At 40.5% G+C, this 20,000-nt stretch overlaps 2 protein-coding genes across 4 annotated transcripts in view; one reads left to right on the forward strand and one right to left on the reverse strand.

The window, feature by feature from the left end:
* The window catches only part of LOC143292894 (centrosomal protein of 112 kDa-like), a 98,198-nt gene extending 81,670 nt beyond the window's left edge, over window positions 1-16,528 (reverse strand). Inside the window, exon 1 of the mRNA XM_076603566.1 lies at window positions 16,431-16,528. The gene's annotated coding sequence lies outside the window, so the exon portion shown is untranslated. The remainder of the gene's footprint in view (window positions 1-16,430) is intronic.
* A 42-nt stretch (window positions 16,529-16,570) lies between these two features.
* LOC143292897 (uncharacterized) overlaps window positions 16,571-20,000 on the forward strand; it is a 14,487-nt gene continuing 11,057 nt past the window's right edge. The window contains exon 1 of one of the 3 annotated variants that reach the window (XM_076603570.1): window positions 16,571-16,665. In XM_076603570.1, coding sequence (XP_076459685.1) covers window positions 16,618-16,665 — 48 coding nt within the window. In that variant the 5' untranslated portion in view covers window positions 16,571-16,617. The other 2 variants (XM_076603572.1, XM_076603573.1) reach the window with 2 other exon arrangements.

Raw genomic sequence — 20,000 nt, forward strand, 5'->3', positions numbered from 1 at the left:
GGCTTCGAGCATTAGTCGGGCCTTAAGTGCATGCTTTATATTTGTGCACTCATCACAGTGGATTTCTTCTTCAGAAATTCTCCAGAGGAAAACACTTACGTTGTCATGAGTTCTTTTTTTTAGTGTGCCAAGTGTGTGCTGCGCACGGAACCTCAGTTAATCGTCTCATCCGAATGACTAAATGCTCCGTTTAATTTTCCAGTCAAACTTGGGAGAAAGGGCGAGACTAGGATTTGAACCCAGACCCTCACAGACACTGTCTTGGCAGATAAGCGTCTTAACTATTCTGCTACATTCCTCTTTGCTGAATGAAACTGAATTGTTCGTAAGCTAGTGATAATTCAACACTCTCTAAATACTGCAGAAAAAAAGAGAGAAAAAGAGTGAAATACTGTTGCCCCAAAACCAGTACCACTAACATTAAACTGTGATCATATTTCTTCCTTTGGATTGAAGATTCTGATCAAGTAATAAGCACAATCTATAATGACCAGCCTTTAAAAAAAATGGTAAGTAATTTTTTTTTTTTTAAGAAAAAAAAAGAAACAACAACACAAAAAAACAACAACAACCCCCAAAAAAGCTGTTCACCCCAAGGGACTAATGAGGGGTCTCTCCTCGGAGGGGCTTTTCATACCTTGATTCCTCTTCACGCAGACTCATGCTGTACAGGGGCTACCACCCCTCTCTCTCGAGGGCAAACACACTGAGGTATAGTCCCCGCTGGGGCAAGCAAACCAACCCCCTACCTCGTGTCAGCAATTGCTTAATTCTTAATGTCAACTCTGCACTTCAAACTCGTTTTCCCATCATCTATTGAACCTCTGGCTCGTTTTCTTATTAACTGCCGGGTTACCGGCACAATAGGAACACTAGCGCCTGGGCCACAACCCGATCCCGGAAGCAAACACCTGCCCCTGACCTGAAAGGGTGTATAAAACCATCTGGTAATGTCGGGAACAAATGTGTGAAAAGCCTGGTGGTGCCTACCTGAACAAAAAGCAACAACAAAAAGCTGAGCACTAAAACCATAACGAGGCAGGGAAGGGTGAGAGGGAGAGAAAACAGCATGTTCTGTTGTCAAGAAGTTGAAAGCCATTTAACTGCGTGGGGATTACGCAGTATTTAATCATGACAAACCAGGTTACAACACACCCAGTTCATGATGATGGAAACAAAAAACTAGAAACATACTGTCGGAGAGTGTGGGACAGGCAAAGGCAGAAAAAAGGAAAAAAGACGAGCGAGAGAGGTTGAAAGGCAGGTTGTCCAAAAGCGTCAACAGCTTTGTCAGACACAGGAAATGTCTTATTTCTCATCACAAATTCAGGACGGCGATAAAAAAACCAAAACGTTCACCATAAAACAAGACATGATAAAACTATGAGTTATAGGGGTGTCTGCCTCTCAGCTCTTTTATGTGTCATAGCTGAGTGGTCTTGAAACATATCTGACTGAATATAACGACATATCATCACTGATTGTTTCCACTAGACCTGAAACACTATCTTTGCAAGATATTCATATTTTGATGCTGAAAGTATTCTGCATGCAAAAAACCGTACGCATGCATATGCGCGAACAAACACACACGCATACACAGAGTTTAATTTTTTTTTATTTTTTTTTCTCTCTTTTTTTTTAAGATTCTACATTCAGTACGAAATGATAATCCTTGAAACATTTATGTTTGCTTAGCGTTTTAAATGTAGTTCGTGGCAAATTCCACTGTTCTTTGGTTGTCCGATGAATGTTATTGTATGTTAGTGGTTTGCTCGCTCTCTCTCTCTCTCTCTCTCTCTCTCTCTCTCTCTCTCTCTCAATATTCTGTCGCTGGAATCTGCTAATAGTGGCAAACAGTTCTTCAAAGAAATTACTGAATTTCGATGTCAACCACGGAAATCAAACATGTTACCATTGAATATATTGTTATTGTTATGGTGGGTGAACGGAGTTCGCAATAATTCTATTACGACGATGAATGTTATGAACAATGTTATTAGAATATTAAAAGAAAATTTTTTTAACTTTAGTCACAATTTTACTTTGTGTTGATATGTTCGTATTCGATGACAGTTATTCTCCTTGAAACCCCGAGAGTAGAGCTAAGATAAAATATTCATTGATCAAAGCAATGCCAAGTGATAACTTGATTAACATATACGTGCAATCACAAGCAAAACAACAACTGTTCTTTAAAACCAATCAGTTACAGATATGTAAGATCATGAGTAAAACAACGATACATTCTAAAAGTAATCAATTAACAAGCGTAAAATAAAGAATAAAGAACAAGAAGAACTGACATAAAGTAATTTCCTAGAGCAAGCCGCCAAAGATCTTCTACACACACACACACACACACACACACACACACACACACACACACACACACACACACACACACACACACACTTTCCAAAGCAAAGTGCCCTTGAAATGATTACTTCTCAGAAAGAAAGAGAAAAATCGTCTTAATTAGAGACAGATGATAAACACGGATGTTTCCGTCAAACGTTTCCCTTTTTGCTTTGTGTGAAAGAAATACCTACGTTTACCTACATGCGCGTGCGTATATGTGTGGATATCTAAAAGAGAAACGGGTGGGAGAGAAAGAGGGAGACTAGAGACAGACAGATAGATAGAGACAGAGAGAAAGAGAGAGGGAATGGTTGTAGCAGTGAATTGTTTACGAGAGAACGAGAGTTTTCAAGCTGAATTTCCGATTCTGAGCGATTTTTTAACCATCAGATTGAAATAATGATAAACAAAGAACGCAAAGACAAGGGCAGCAAAGAAAGAAAAAGAAGACGAAGTGAAAAAAAGAAAAGAAAAACAAACAAAACAACAACAACAACAAACAGCAGAAAATAGACAACTTAACACTTTGTCGTACCTGAAATGAAGAGTAAAATTAGCAACAAGTGACTGGAGCACAGCCTTGAAAAAAGAATAACTTTTGCAATAAGACACTTGAAGAAGGAGAAGAAGAAGAAGAAAAGAAGAAGAAGAAAGGCCATAAGGCAGCCCCCATAAAGAATAATAATTTCTTCTCTTTTTTAAACTTTCATCGGGCCTGGGAAATAAATCACCATGACTGAAAAGCCGACATTTCGATACACTGTATACCTCTCCTAACCTACATCCAAACATAGGTACTAAATGCTTTCGTGGTCGGCAACGCCAATGAGATAATAAAGTTTATTTCTTTTGTTTGTTTCTTTCCTTCGTTCTTTCTTTCTTTCCTATACGCGGCGCCGGAGCGAGCGAGCGCGATCACATTCGTTCAATTTTAATCCCTTTCAGTCCTTGTCGTTTAGCCGCTGGGTTTTGGGGCCGTCTCTGGCACTGTCCTCCTCTTCATAAAAGGGATTACCACATTCAGGCAATGCTTGAATGTATCCGTGTAACTCTTTTTCGATACCGACCGGGCATAGCTCTGCGACAAATCATGAATATGACTGGGGGAGGGGAGGGGGAAGGAGCAGGGTGACGGGGAGGGGACAGTGAAGGGAAGATCTTGCCCTTTTTTTCTTTTTCCCCTGTGGTGGCGTTGCACAATAGTCGTTTCTTTAATATAAAATAGTGGTGATGGGATTGGTCCGGCGACGGGTATATATATATATATATATATATATATATATATATATATATATATATAAGGGAAAGAGACACATGCGCCAACATACACATGCATGAGAAGGCAAGCACACAACCACACATACCGCATCAAACACAGACAGACACACAGACACACACACACACACACACACACACACACACGACGTCAGAGAGAGAGACAGGCAGACAGGCAGGCAGAGAGAAAGAAAGAAAGAGAGCGATGAGTAGAAAATGAGAGAGAGGCAGAGAAAGAAGCAGAGAAGAGATAGACCAAACTAAGACACAGGCAGGCTGACAGACAGAAAGACAGACAGAGGAATAAAGAGACAGCGACAAGACTAAAGACAGAGACAGAGAGACCGACAGACATTGAAGTACATTTTTTTTTTTTTTTTTTTTAACGTGAATGGACATTTAGAATTGTCTCTCTATTAAAGATTTTGTTTAATGTCTCCAAAATGACGTCATGATCCATACTATGGTTGAATCCAATTCCAATATGGAAATTTTCTGCGTTTAGAATAGCTAGCGTACATTTCTAACAGACACTTGAATAAACTATGAATAACCATATCATCACTGAATTGTCACTATTGTATTGTACACATACACACTCACAAACATTTGTGTGTAAGTGCGTACACAGAATTAGTGCCCAAAGTCAGCTCTAAGCCGGTTTAAATCCCCCTTCTATAACCGAATATATCTATAAACTGTAAAAAAATCTTTTGCAATTCGCCAACACACCCAAGGCGAGAGTTTCTTTCAATGAAAAAGTCATGCCTTTTGAAGATTCCTACAATAGTATCTACCTATCGTAGATGTATTGAAAATATCTGTGACCTAATTTCTAAACAAACAAAAAATAAAAATAAAAAAAATAAAAAAGAATTACGAGAAAGCGCTGAGAAATACGTTCACTAAAACACGAAGCACACACGCAAGCACGCACACACAAACATAACTCGCCCACTCGAGAGGAAAAGAGAGAGAGAGAGAGAGAGAGAGCAGGTGAGAACGGAAGAGAGGGAGGCAGAAAGACGTGGACTGGGAAGGAGGTTTTTCGAGCTGTATCATGAGCGACCTTTCAAACCAGCAAACCAGCAATGATAACCAATGGCAACAGTATATAAATTATAATAAACAACTATTACCATTCACTGTTTTCCTTTGAAATGTAATTCTCGGACTGTTGTGATATTCTTAACATGGTAGTGCACTGAGAGTAGCCATATGCATACAACCTCAACGCCTAGAAAGCTATTTCATTAATCTAAAACCACTGGGCTGAGAACAACACCGCGATGGAATCGCCTGATTAGCACTGAACTAACATGGAGCACAAGGGCGGGTATTCAGCAAAGAATGTAGGACATTTGAACCTGGCATAGAGGGTTTCGCTTTTTCTTCCCCTCCCCTGATTCTTCGATCTCATTTCCATTTAGATGGGAAGAATGACAACAAAAAAAAAAAAAGAAAGAAAGAAAGAAAGAAATAGGAAAAATACACAGAAAGGAAGAAGGGAAGAAGGAAGATGGACAAAAAGAAAAAAGAAAGAACAAGAAAATCAACAGAAGACAAACACAAGAACTGGACAAACTTTTGCAACAATTCATTTCAAGAAAGGATAATGACTGAAACCAGACCCCATTCAAAACCCACACCTTTTTCTGAGCACATGAGAATAAGATATAATCATTGAATTGAAGACGCTTCGAAACGCTATAAGCCTTTCACTCAACTATTCAAATACAGCTACTGAATGGTTCGTGGTCGGCAATACCAATGAGATTTCTGCATTATTTAAGTTCTGTACTTTTCTTCTTCTTCTTCTTCTTTTTTTTTTTTTTCTTTTTTTCCCCCGGCGACGGGCGCGCGCGCTCGCGACCACGCGATCACATACGTTCATTTTTAATCCCTGTCAGTCCTTGTCGTTTAGCCCCTGGGCTTTGGGGCCGTCTCTGGCACTGTTCCCCTCTTCATAAAAGGGATTACTCGCATTCACGCGGCGCTTGAATGTGACCGTGTATCTCACTTTAACGGCACACTGAAGTCAGACTGCAGGGTGAGAAGAGGAATGGGGTGGAAAAGTGTGGGGAGGGACAGGGTCTTGCCTTCTTTCTTGCATATATATATATATATATATATAGAGAGAGAGAGAGAGAGAGAGAGAGAGAGAGAGAGAGAAGGTGAGAGAGAAGGAACTACTGCGCATATTTTTAGAGAGTGAACGGACATACATTAGCTCTTGGTTTGCTTGAATAGCTGTAAGAAACGCGCGCTATATGTTTCAAATACAGAAAAAGTTCCAATCTAGATACGAATATAGCCTACGTATGTATCATGACGTCTTTTTTCTGACACGGCGATTTTTATCGAATTAAGTCTAGTATTAATAATATAAATAAATATTTTTAATATATAATAAAATGCCCTGTCTCTTCGCTTCATTTTTCTGCCTTAGAGAGAAATACCCACAGTGAGACAAGACTTGCTTCGTAGTTAAGTCATCAAGGATTGGTTTAAATACAAGCTGGATACTGGATAGGAAAATGAACTTCGTCATGGCTATCATTACTGCACAAAGGATGTGGGATATCTTGGGCTGTTTTATAACCCATTGTGTGTGTGTATATATATATATATATATATATATATATATATATATATATATATATATATGTATGTATGTATGTATAGTTATGTGGTGTGTGTGTACATATATGTATACATATATATGCATATGTTCGAGAGAGGGGCAGATCATGAACTTGAGTGCTTGAGTGAAAATGCAACTTGCATTTTTATTAGGCAGAGACAGACAAGGTCAAACAGCACATACATCTGCCAAAGATATGAATCTCGATCAATACGTGTATCTGTCTGTCTCTGCGACTCCCTGTCTGCCACAGACTGCTACTTGAATAAGTAAAAATTAATACAGTAAAAAATGAAAGGGTCAGACAGACATGCAGAGAAAAGCAGAACTACTATTCACTCCCATACACTCTGACAGCCAATATAAAAACAAAACAAACAAAAAAGAACAGTCATGCTAATGGAGTGAGATCAGTGTCGAAGACGAGGGAAGAGGGGAAGGTTGTTTGTGTGTTTGGGGTGTCGAGAAAACAAGGGGAGGATTGGGCCTAACAGCCGTGTGATAAGTGGCGAGCGGTAATTGCACTTGCAGTTACAGTTTGGATCAGCTGCTACTAATGTGTGTGTGACTGGAGTCTCTGGGGCAGTCTGATTGGGGCTCGAGTCTGCTCTGTGTGTGTGTGTACGTGTGTGTGTACGTGTGTGTGTGTGTGTGTGTGTGTGTGTGTGTGTTGTGGTATGGTATGGTATGGTATGGTGTCTAGCTGGTGGTGGTGGTGGTAGTCGTGGTTTGTGTGTGTGTGTGTGTGTGTGTGTGTGTGTGTGTGTGTGTGTGTGTATGAAGTCAAGTCAAAATGATCTTTATTGAGGGTAAAAGAGCTTTCTTTTTTCATCCTGCCCTCAGAAAAAAAGGAAAGAAAGAAAAAAGAAGTGGTGAGGGGCACGCGCATGGTCACGTGACTGAAAAATGGTGAAAGATGCAAGTCGTTTCGTCGTAACTGCTGATGGCTGGTTTTTGAATACGTTTATCAATCTTTTCTTTAGGTACGTGACTCTGTTTGCATAATGATATTGGCTTTTTATGTTCTCGTGGCTCTATGACTGTCTGTTAACTGCCCGAATAGAATAAATACAGCGTCGCTGATCTGCACTGAATGAACGTTACCCAAAAATTATGCCTTCCAATGTTGTGCAGTCACGGGGTAGACCAGTTGGTATGACTCGAGGTGGGGGATGAGTTACTGTCGATTGTATGCAGAACCACGGAGAGATCATGACAGCGAAAGCTTTTGTAAAGTCGATAATGCACAATACAACAGTCTCGTCCTTCCTCGGCCACAGAATGAGGCATGAATGTGTTTCTACTTGAATGGACATGATTTGCTCGTGCTTCTGTTCAACCGCCACTACAGAGACGTCTGAAAGTAAAAGCCTTGAAACGCAGGCAATAGCCTTGCTTCGGCTTAGAATAGCCAATCCTTGAAAATAAGCTGTTGGCGTAACTGTTCCACAAAAAAAATAATTAATTTTTTAAAAAATAACCGGTGAAAGCATTTTATTTTTATCCCCCTTTTGATAAACTAATACCAACCGCAGCTGGCAACACCGAAAGAAGTAAAAAAATGGAAGAAAAAAATATTATGTTCTGCTAGGATCCGGACGGTTATTCATTTATCCCTTTGCTGTTTGGTGAACAAAACTCCTTTTCAACATTTCCATAATCAATTCATCAATTAAATTTTGATTGCTCTTTGCTTGTCTTCTCGCTGGGGCGTGAGTATCATGCGCTGCTTGGTTGGATCCACAAAGGTCCACATTAAAGTGTCGCCGTTTAACAGATGGGCGACTACCAAGTAAGCCTGTCTCGAAAAGCTGGGGGGCTTGATGTTGTATCCCACGCAAACACTTATTCTCGCCCTTCTCTTGCCTCAAACTGAACACAAAACACCCTCCTCAAGGCGAAAGAGTACACAAACTCCGTTTTACTACCATTATCTGTTGTTTAATGACCCTTTGTACAAAAGACTTTCCCAAGTTTCTACGACCCTCGCTCCAGTTTGGAGTTAATAAACAGAAACCTGACCAGTCTATGCCTTTATTTGTGACACTGTTACCCTTTCTCTCAGTACAGTCATCCCCCCCCACCTCCCCCATACACACACACACACACACACACACATATATATATATATATATATATATATATGGCATATATATATATATATATATATATATATATATATATTATATATATATACTGACAGTTTAAATTCAGGCAAGATTTACGAGGACCGAACTTAGATAAAACATTTCCGCGTCAAGCATTCGCAATTCGAGTTTCGCGAATGAAGGAGTGCTCATTTCTTATGGACCGACAATGGCCTGAATCCTCGACATCGACTTGCCATAGCTTTTTAATTATATAGCCCAATAATAATTACCTCCATTTTGTCACTGACTAATAATGCCGCAAAGTCAAAATCCCATGCAATCGCCTCTTTAACTTCCAAAGTGTGAGGATGTAAAACACAGACCAAGACAAGAACGTCTTGAGGCGAGGTTTTCAAGACTCATGTCTGGCGGTGAATAGTCAAGAAAAGTAATTCTGATTTCAATTCATGTTGCTCACAGTCCGGTCGACCAACAGAGGCCATCCCTGGACTGAAAGCAAGTCAAAACAAAACCATGGGGGTGAAGTGGGGTCAAAGTAGGATTAAGAACTCCTCAAAATTTCTGAAAAATATTTGTCATCCATCATCTTTTGGGAAATATGACCAGTTCTATTTTGCATGACAGTCATATATGCCTTTGATTACGTAATTAGTTGATAATTACGGAGTGGGAACAGAATAGAATATTCCATCTCTTTGCAATGCAACATGTAGTGGCATATTTCATTTGTATGATGATAATGAATATACCCTGATTTGTAGTTGTCACAGACAGCAAGATTAAGCCAGTTTGAAACAAATACACACTTTGACTTGTGACTTTAATTCAGCATAACAGCATGCATTACTAAATGTCTATGCAAGTTTTGTTTCGTAATTGATGTTATCAATGTATCCATGATGTTACCTGTGCACTCTTCATGCTATATGTGCATTCTTGAAGTCTTCCTGGTGTTATATTGTATTCCTAACGTTATCGGTGCATTTGTTCATTAAAAACAAGAGAGAGAGGCAATGTGGGATTAACAACTTCCCAAACTTTAAAGGTAATAAAAATGTCTTCTTCAATACATACGATAATCGAATCAAATGAAAAAGATCTGCTTCACTAAGTAGCTACTTTTTTTTTTCATGTGAAGTATCACGAAAATGATCGTCGTAGACTGACTCAACACTACAATGTGTGTGCCTGATACCACGCATTCACTGAGCAGATGAATAGTGCTTTGGGGCTCGTCAAAACACATACAACATTGGGCCTCTTCAACTTCAGTCAGAACGGGTTAGAATGGAGTGAACCACATGTAAAACCTGATGATAACTAGTCTCCGCTTCTTTATTTCCTTCGACAGTACGTGGTGCAGACACAGACGAATTGTGGTATCCGGTTGTTTGTTTCTTTGCTTCACTTCTTCACTTATGCTGTAAACCTCCCAATGCCAATGTCACCACCATCCCCACTCTCCCTGTTTTCTCTGCATTTGATATGTTCTCACTCTCGAGGTCAGTGACCTCAAAAACTTTACGAGTCAATGCAAATTTCAATACGAGCCAGTTCCTTACTCTCAGTCTGTTAGACCTGCCGCTCACAGACCAAATTTACCAAAGGTCATCAACATGTCCTGTGTGGAGAAAAGGTATTAATACTGACATAATAATATGCAGGTCTGCTGCCAACAAGCTGCCCCCTTCTCACTCTGCCCTCTGGCGCTCTCAGTCCCAAATGCCCCCTTCACACTCACCCCAATACACATACCCCGTATTTTCCTCCAAAGCTAGGTACAAATTCTGTTTCAAAATTGCACACACTAAATAATGCTTTGTGTTTATGAAGTCACTAACATATTCATTTAAAAAAACCATGGAACTATTCTATCAATCATATCCAGAATTAAGCAAATGGATACAAATGAAAGGACGTAAATGGGCATTATATTTTGCCAAGATCCTCGGAGAACATGAATTTCCACCATTGAACATGGAAATTGCTAATGGGGGATAGGCACCATCTGCAAACGTTTCCAACACATCCCCCCACACCCACCCCTTCCCTCATCCAAATACCCAGATATCCGCAGAGCTTCTCTTTATCCTTATAAGTTATACCCTACCAATAATTTCAGGTTATATCTCGAACCTGACACTATGAATAATCAAACTGAAATAAACAGTGCAATAACATATTGCTCTGCACTTTTCGACAGGAAGTTATTTTAGCTGGGCGGCGGGTTGGTCCATCTCATGGCTTACTATATGATGTAATAATCTATGATAAAGCAGCTAAGCGTTTGTTTTGGGTTTTGTTTTTGTTTTGTTTTTTAATTATAAATGTACGTAATACATCAAATGATTAGTGAAATTATAACTACTGCTCAAATAATAGCAAAGTAATTGCAGCGTTCCTTGATAACAGAACTCTAAACAACGAACTGATATTAAACTTCATTTATGACACGAGGAAAAACATTTTTGCCGAAATTTTGCAGCGGTTTCGCCGATTAAATTTTACGTTCTAGATTACTCTTTGTTGTTTTCTGTTACTAACTAGTAAGTTGAATGGAGGCTTCCCGTTCTAACTCCCATTTAAAGCGGAAAGTAAAAGCACACATCCCTCAGCTGGAGAATATGTGCAGAACATTACAAGTAATATCCCCCAACAAAACATGACTGTGGTGATAATGTGCAGCCCACTTGTCAGAAACCTACACGTGGCGTAATGAGCGGATACCAACAGAAAAGTAACGAAGAAAATATTAAAACAAATCAGCAATAATTACAATATACACATGTAAGTAATTCTGAACCGAACTGTTTGTGCTCTCCCCTAAGTTAAGCCGATGAAAGGGCCACATGTTTGTTTTTTTTCAACTACATTCAGGTCTTTTACCTATTGTGTACGTTAATATGCATCATTCATCGTTCCCGCCTTGTCTGGCTATTGTCTGAGTCACGTTTGAGACTGACTGACAGCAGGACTCGCCGCAGTAGCAGATGCCTTCTGGATACCTTCGATTCATCAAAATACCCTGTCCTGTTCCACTACGTTGGGAATCCGGCTGTACTCAAGCGACTATGGGGCTGTCGTGCCGTCTTATAGCTACCGGTGAGAAAGAGAGAGAGAGAGAGGGGGGGGGGGGGTTCAAACATAAAGCAAGAGAGACATGACAACTATTAGTGACGTATTGGTGACCTATCAATTCCCATCAGCAAGGTGGGGAGATCGTAACTAATTTTAGGCCTATGATGAAAACAGTGCCACTCTCCCTCTTCTCTCCCCCCTCCTCCCCCTCTCTCTCCTCCCCTTCCACATAAACACTTCCTTCCGTTTGCTGTCTGACCCCCTTTCACCCCGTCCTCCTCTCTCACTCCCTCAGTTTACGTATGTATATGAGCGTGTTTCAATGGTGTAACGGTTTTCACACGCTGCACAGTGGTTAAGACTGTGATGTATGCAAAGTGTTGAAATCCAATGGAAATCATTAAAATAAATCATCCTTGAAAATCATGAGTATAGCTCATTCTTTCTTTCCAACTTTGATGTTTGTACTTCTTTTTGAACATCCATCTGAATGACACGATTCAGAAGAGAGAAAAAAGTAAAAGATTGAGGTGGACATGCCACTTTTGATCCTGTCTCTAAACAATTCAGAACATGCTGAGGAGTCAACCCTAACAGAATGACGAAGGCACAAGGCACGAGTGTTTGGAAAAAAGCATGTGTGGTTAGAACTCATCACTCTCATCAATTACATTGACATAAAAAAAAGCCTTTGATAGCATCCACTACCCCTGGCTCTGGAAGATTCTTAGAGCATACAGATTTCCAACAAAAGTCATCAACATCATGAAGGGCATGCATGTATGGCAACAACCAGTGCTGTGGGCATCAAGGTGGACGACAAAGCAAATGGTTTCATGTGAAGATAGGAGCCAGGCAGGACTGCGTGATCTTACCCCCTTCTCCTCCTCCTCGTGATCAGTTGGGTTATGAGAGCCACTGCAGTCCAACCAACAAGGCTCGTATAGGAACTGACATAGGAATGTAATTACAAAGAAAACCAACTACACAGTGTGGGTCTGGAAGAAATTCAAGACTCCAGTGGGAACAGCATGTCAGCAACAAAAGAAGTAAGCAGATGCATGGGCATCAACAATATTGTGCTGGATGTGGCTAGCGCTGGGCTATGTTCTGAGGATAACTAAAACCAGACATGTCCTTATGATGCCCTCAAATGGGCACCACCAGGAAAAAGAAAGAGAGGCAGACCACATGGCACATGGAGAACAATTATAGAAGATGAAATGAAAGCAACAGACAAGACCTGGAACAAAATCATCTGGCTCACTGAAGACAGAAACGACTTGAGGCAATTTGTTGCATCTCATGCTCAAGCCAGAGTGAAGAGTATATTTAAGCAAGTAATGTATGGCGCAAGGGAGAAAAGTCGGACTGCTCCAACTACAGGGGGATAACTCTGCTCTCCATCGCAGGCAAGATCCTCGCCAGAGTCCTCCTAAATCGGCTGGTGCCTACTATCGCCGAAGAACATCTCCCAGAGAGTCAGTGTGGCTTTAGAGCCAACAGAGGCACCACTGACATGGTCTTCGTTCTCAGACAGCTACAAGAAAAATGTCGGGAACAGAACAAAGGACTGTATGCGACATTCGTCGATCTCACGAAAGCTTTCGACACCGTGAGCAGAAAAGGTCTGTGGGAGATCATGAAACGTCTAGGATGCCCCCCAAAATTCCTCAGCATGGTCATCCAACTACATGAGGAACAGCGTGGACAGGTCAGACACAGCAACGACCTTTCGGAGCCCTTCCCAATTGGAAATGGAGTGAAACAAAGTTGTGTCCTCGCGCCGACCCTCTTCACGATCTTCTTCAGCATGATGCTCCAACAGGCCACTGAAGATCTTGGCGACGACGACGGTATCTTCATCAGATACCGCACTGATGGCAGCCTATTCAACCTGAGGCGGCTACAGGCCCACACCAAGACACTGGAGCAACTCATCAGAGAGCTTCTGTTTGCCGACGATGCTGCCCTTGTCGCCCATACAGAAGCGGCCCTGCAGCGTATAACGTCCTGCTTCGCAGAGGCTGCGCAGCTCTTCGGCCTAGAAGTCAGTCTGAAAAAGACGGAAGTTCTCCACCAGCCTGCCCCACGGGAAGAATTCCACGCTCCTCACATCAACATCGGTGAGACAGAGCTGAAGTCGGTCCACCAGTTCAGCTACCTAGGCTGCACCATCTCGTCTGACGCCAAGATCGACAAGGAGATCGACAACAGACTTGCAAAGGCAAACAGTGCATTCGGCAGGCTGTACAAGCGAGTGTGGAACAACAAACACCTGAAGAAAGACACAAAGATCAGTGTGTACAGAGCTGTTGTACTGCCCACCCTGTTGTATGGCTCCGAAACCTGGGTTACCTACCGGCACCACATACGACTGCTTGATCGCTTTCACCAGCGCTGCCTTCGCACCATCCTCAGCATCCACTGGAGTGACTACATCACAAATGTCGAGGTCCTGGAGCAGGCAAAGACTATCAGCATCGAGGCAGTGCTGCTAAAGACCCAGCTACGTTGGGCAGGGCACGTGTCCAGGATGGAGGACCACCGCCTGCCCAAGATCGCGCTGTATGGCGAACTGTCCACTGGCCACCGTGACAGAGGAGCACCCAAGAAGAGATACAAAGACTCCTTGAAGAAAGCTCTCGGTGCCTGTCACATTGACCATTGCCAGTAGCCGCTGATCGAGAGACCTGGCGACGCACCATCCACCAAGCTGTCTCCTCCTTCGAAAACAACCGCAGGGCCAGCCTTGAGGACAAACGCAGAAGGAGGAAGAACCACGACGCTGCAGCCGCGAACCCAGATCAGACTTTCCCTTGCAACCGCTGCGGCTGACTCTGCTTTTCCCGCATTGGCCTTGTCAGCCATGAGCGTGCCTGCATCAGACGTGGACAACGCCCTTCCTAGATCTTCGTCAGCGAAGCCAGGCCATGGTATGGTTGGATGACATATGCACTTTTTCAGCATGATGCTACAGTGCAGTACCGACCCTTTTTTTCTGTTTGTACGAAAGATGTTCATAAAAGATTTCCTCTGACTTACTTCCAGTTGTTGAAGGTGGCTGAAAATGCACATGTATAATAATACATATCTCTATAGTTCATGTTGTAATTTACACCTCTTAACTCATAACAGTTTCTCTTTTACAGGTGCTATGGTGGAGTATGGTGTGACAATAGAGCCAGTTGAATGCAGAGGGGTCATCATGTTGCTGTATTTTAGAGGCCGCACCCCATCTCCAGCGCCCACACACCCCTCCCTGACCCCCTTCCTTCCAGTCGTTCACCCACGCAGTGTATGAGTCAAGTAGGTAATATTCCATTTCCATGACCGTTGGCATTCGTCCATTCAGATAATTTAAGACTCTTTTCCTCTTGTCCCTGCTTGTATGCATGAGCTTGTGTGCAAGCACAAAAATCAGATGATAAATCACTCCATGCTGATCATCCCTATCTCCTCAACTTTATATACACACACACACACACACACACACAGAGCCTTCCCAATACATGTAAAAATATGTATACCGGTGTATGTCTCTCAATGCATAAGAAAATAATCACCTTTAGTTTATGTTTCTTTTGTGTGAAAAATCCAGTCTTGAAAACATCATTTCGCAGATTCAGGCACCCTTTTAAACACCCTTGTAATCTCGGTGATCTAGCTGTTTTAGTGACACTCTTGATAGCAGTAAGGCCTCACCACTTGTGTTGAGAAACTGTCTTTTTCATTTCAGCCATCCCAAAATAACTAGTGACAGACCCAACTGTCTACTTTTAGCTCTGCAACAAGTGCACAATTTCTCAATCTCCCCTATTCTATTATTTTTGTTTTTATCTGTTCCTCACTTGTTCATATAATTACCTCTTTTAATTTAAGCAAATCAGCTTTGCTTTATGCAGGATCCTTATATATATATATATATATATATATAGAGAGAGAGAGAGAGAGAGAGAGAGAGAGAGAATACACACACACACTCACATACACAAACATGTATATATATATATATATATATATATATATATATATATATATATATATATGCACACACACACACACACATTTCTTTTGTGTGTAAAATCCAGTCTTGAAAACATCATTTTGCAGATTCAGACACCCTTTTAAACACCCTTGTTATCACATGTGTGTGTGTGTGTGTGTGTGTGTGTGTGGCTCTGATTCTTTGTCACCTATTGAGCTCTCCATTTCATCAACCAGAACTGCAACAATGCAGGCCTAATTTCAACAAGAATGGATTGTATAATTAACACATCATTAAACATATGAGCTGAAGTATGAAGGAAAAACATGCTTGTTAATTGTGTCCTTTTCTTAAGGCATTTATCACTCTCTCATCGTGATTACAATTATCAATAAACAGTGAATGTCGAGCACACCTATACTGAACAAAGGGAAATAACCTATACAAAAAAAATGCTGAGATTTACAGCGAGATACATACCAAATGTTTTCGCTAAAGAAATATCAGTTCAGTCGATTTTGAAGAAAACTGCATTCGAATCTCATAATGACTTACATGAACATATTCAAAAGGCTAGAACCAAAAGAAAACCGAATGCCTTATGTTCAGTTTCGAAGCCTGTCATTTCAACAATTTTTAAAATTTTAAGTAAAGGGGGGCAATATTCCCGACAGGTCCATACTTGCATCAACACAACACGTTTTACTAATTTGCAGACAGTCAAAGTAAGTCTTGTATGGAACACACATTATTAAATGAAATCAATCTAAAAATTGCTTTTATAAAACTGTAGCAAATCATAATAAACAAACATATAAAGTCCGTGCATTTCGTGTTTCACTTAACCACCTACACGAAGAGACAGGGAAAATATGAAAATAAAAGTTTTCTAGTAAAGTTTGTTATGTGAACGATCTGATTTATGCGCATAAATGAATGTAAGAGCATGCCAAATTTGTTTATAAAATGTTACCTTAAAAAGCTCAGGGGTTTTCCATCGCTGAAGACATATAATCGATTTGATTCTGCCGGTTTGTTTACGTTATCAACTTTCGGCAGCCATTTCTGCAGACAACTTGTAGAGAAGTTGCAGAGTAATCTCCCTTCGTTTTTGTAAACAAAAGGCAAAGTGTGTTGAAACGACTGACTGATCAACGCATATGTCAGAAGATATGGCAGGCAGCGGGTGTTTGAGGCGGTTACAAATGGTGGATATTTTTTTCTGAAGGGTGTTTAACTCAAATAAGTTATGGACAATAAATGTCGCCTCTGGTGGCCGCAGCGATCAGTTCTGAGCCGGAGACGGGGGTGATCTTCCTGATTCCACTCAGAAACCGTTGCACAAGTTGACTGATAGCATTGTGTTCATGTATATTTCTGATCCAATACTCGTTCTCAGTTTTATTAACAACAGGCTACTCGAAAGATAGGTGGTGTTTCTGTTCAAAAGATACACTTGTATATTTATTGTGCAGAGTGGGGGTGAGATACACCTCTGCCCTTCCCACCCTCAAAAATGAATTAAAAATAATGGTCAGTGCCCTATGAGTGGACTTTTACATGTTTTACTTGTAGTCAAGAATGTGCATTTAAAACGTGCATTTAAAACAGACTATCACCCCCACAGCCACTTACCACCACCACCACCCTTTAAATTCATTATTTACTTATTTATTTATTAATCTTGGACCGATGGGGATATAGGTTGCTGAATGGGTGTTTTTGTTTTGTTTTATTGGTAATATGATTAGTTATCATATCTAGTGTCACAGCTTTTAGGCTTTATCAGCTTTTGCCTGATCAATTAGGACTTTAAAAAAAAAAAAATTTCTTTTTTACTTTATAAGAGTGTGCATTTGCTAAGGTTATGGCTAGCTTCCTACAGAGAAATTAACTTGGAATCCATAATCCTTCCAGTGTTTATCTGATAAGTTTTTAAAACTGTTAAGTGTTCCTGCAGTGACAATGTTACTAGGCAGATTATTCCAGAAGTTCACAACCCTGTTAGTTAAAAAAAAAAGTGTGAAAAAAGGTTTGATTTGGTAAATGTCTTCATTAGTTTTAGTGGCTATCCCCTGGTATGATTACAGTCCTTTAGAGTGAAAAGGTTTTGTGTAGTGCTCTGATCATAATGTCCATGTAGAATCTTATATGTCTCAGTCATATTACCCCTTAACCTGCGATATCCCAGGCTTTGGAGTTTCAAACTAGTTAGTCTCTCTTCATTGGACATACTCCCTATCCAATAATTTGTTTGGTAAATCTCCTCTGTACATTTTCAATCAAGGCAATATGTTTTCTAAGGTAAGGGGACCGTACCATATTACCATATTCCAGTATTGGTCTTACTAATGATTTGAATAATGGTACCATGACATCTTTATTTTTATACTGGATAAAATGGGTGATCATGCCTGCTATTCTGTTTGTTTTGTTGTTGTTTTTTAACTGTAGCATTACTGTGCTGTTCAAAAGTTAAATTTTTATCCACCAATATTTCCAAAACCCTTTTCTAACTCAGTTTCTTCTATATCATCAGAGTTCATATGATAAATGTATTTTGGGTTATCTTTGCCAATGTGAAGTACCTTACATTTTTCATTTTTATATTTAGAGTCGTATTTTCATGACTAAGACAATATGGAGATCTGTATACTATAGCAATCATAAGTTTTTCTCTGTTTTCCAGTACTTCACATACAACTGAAGGTTTGAAAACCTCCAGATCAGTTCTCCTTGTAGTATTCAAAGAATTTTTAACGAAAGCTGCTACTCCTCTCCCATGTGAATCATTTAAGAGAGTATAATTTTCCAGAGACGGGGACCAGTTGTGTCACAGAACACTGGCATGGATTACTGCATCTTTGACATGAGTATTTGACCTTATGGATATACACAGTAGAGAGCCACGGTATGGCACAAGCAGATATATATACAGCAACAGTCTACTTAATATGTTGCTGGGACCTCTCTCTGTTTTGTAGCCAGCACCCAGTTCCATGTGGAGTGATGGCCTAGAGGTAACGCGTCCGTCTAGGAAGCGAGAGAATCTGAGCGCGCTGGTTCGAATCATGGCTCAGCCGCCGATATTTTCTCCCCCTCCACTAGACCTTGAGTGGTGGTCTGGACGCTAGTCATTCGGATGAGATGATAAACTGAGGTCCCGTGTGCAGCATGCACTTAGCACATGTAAAAGAACCCACTGCAACAAAAGGGTTGTTCCTGGCAAAATTCTGTAGAAAAATCCACTGTGATAGGAAAAACAAATAAAACTGCACGCAGGAAAAAATACCAAAAAAATGGGTGGCGCTGTAGTGTAGCGACACGCTCTCCATGGGGAGAACAGCCCGAATTTCACACAGAGAAACCTGTTGTGATAAAAAGAAATACAAATACAAATACGAAATGCAATGGGCTTGCCACATTATTGTGAAAAAGAAAAGGAGACCGCAGGAAGTGAGGAAGGATCTCCACCTTTATTGGAATTGCACACACACACACCCTAAGAAAATTAATGCATAAATTTTAAAAACCTGAAATCTACCTTTTGTTGCTGACCCAATTCAAGGTTAAGTTACAGTATTAATGATAAAGAAATATATAAATATATATATTTATATATGAAGCATTCAGAAGCTGATCAGGAGAAAAGTGTACTTTCTTTTCACAACAGATTACTGTGTGTGAAATTCAGGGAGAGTGCAGGCGCACTAGCCTAGTGGTTAAAGCATTGGACTTTCAATCTGAGGGTTCTGGGTTCGAATCTTGGTAACGGCACCTGGTGGGTAAAAGGGTGGGGATTTTTCCAATCTCCCAGGTCAACATATGTTTAGACCTGCTTGTGCCTGAACCCCATTTGTGTGTATGCACACACAGAAGTTCAAATACATACATTACAGATCCTGTAATCCATGTCAGTGTTTGGTGGGTTATGGAAACAAGAACATAACCAGCATGCACACCCCTGAAAACGGAGTATGGCTGCCTACATGGCAGGGTAAATAATCAAAACCGTCACACACATAAAATGACGTAAAATGTTATATGTCTGTCTGAGTGTGTATGTGTGCGTGCCTGAAATCTGAATGAATGACACTGGAAATGAATCATGAGCGCTCAGTGGCAGCCATCAGTCAGCTCTACCCAGGTAGATAGCCTGTTGTGCAAATGACCCCGTGTCAGTAGTGTTTTGAGCTTGGTCTCTGACAGAGGATAGGTGCTATATAAGTATCTATATCATCATAGTGCAACACCACCCTTTCTTCCACTGTCTGCAATTATAATATTTTGACATATAAATTAAGGTCTGTCAGGAAAACACATATTGCATGTTTTTCAAAAGAAAAAAAGATCATTGGTTGATGCGTCCATGTGAATTTATAAAGATATGTTGCTTACATTTTGTTAAAATCATCAGTGTACATACTGATGAGCACTACAGGTAGATATAGGTGAAATAGACTAATACATTTGCAGAACAGTGTTTGACAGATGAGCTTAATGAAAATGTGGTGAGAAGTTTAAAACTTGTAATAATGATTCT

Source organism: Babylonia areolata, chromosome 18, assembly GCF_041734735.1.
Source record: "Babylonia areolata isolate BAREFJ2019XMU chromosome 18, ASM4173473v1, whole genome shotgun sequence".
Classification (NCBI taxonomy): Eukaryota; Metazoa; Mollusca; class Gastropoda; order Neogastropoda; family Buccinidae; genus Babylonia; species Babylonia areolata.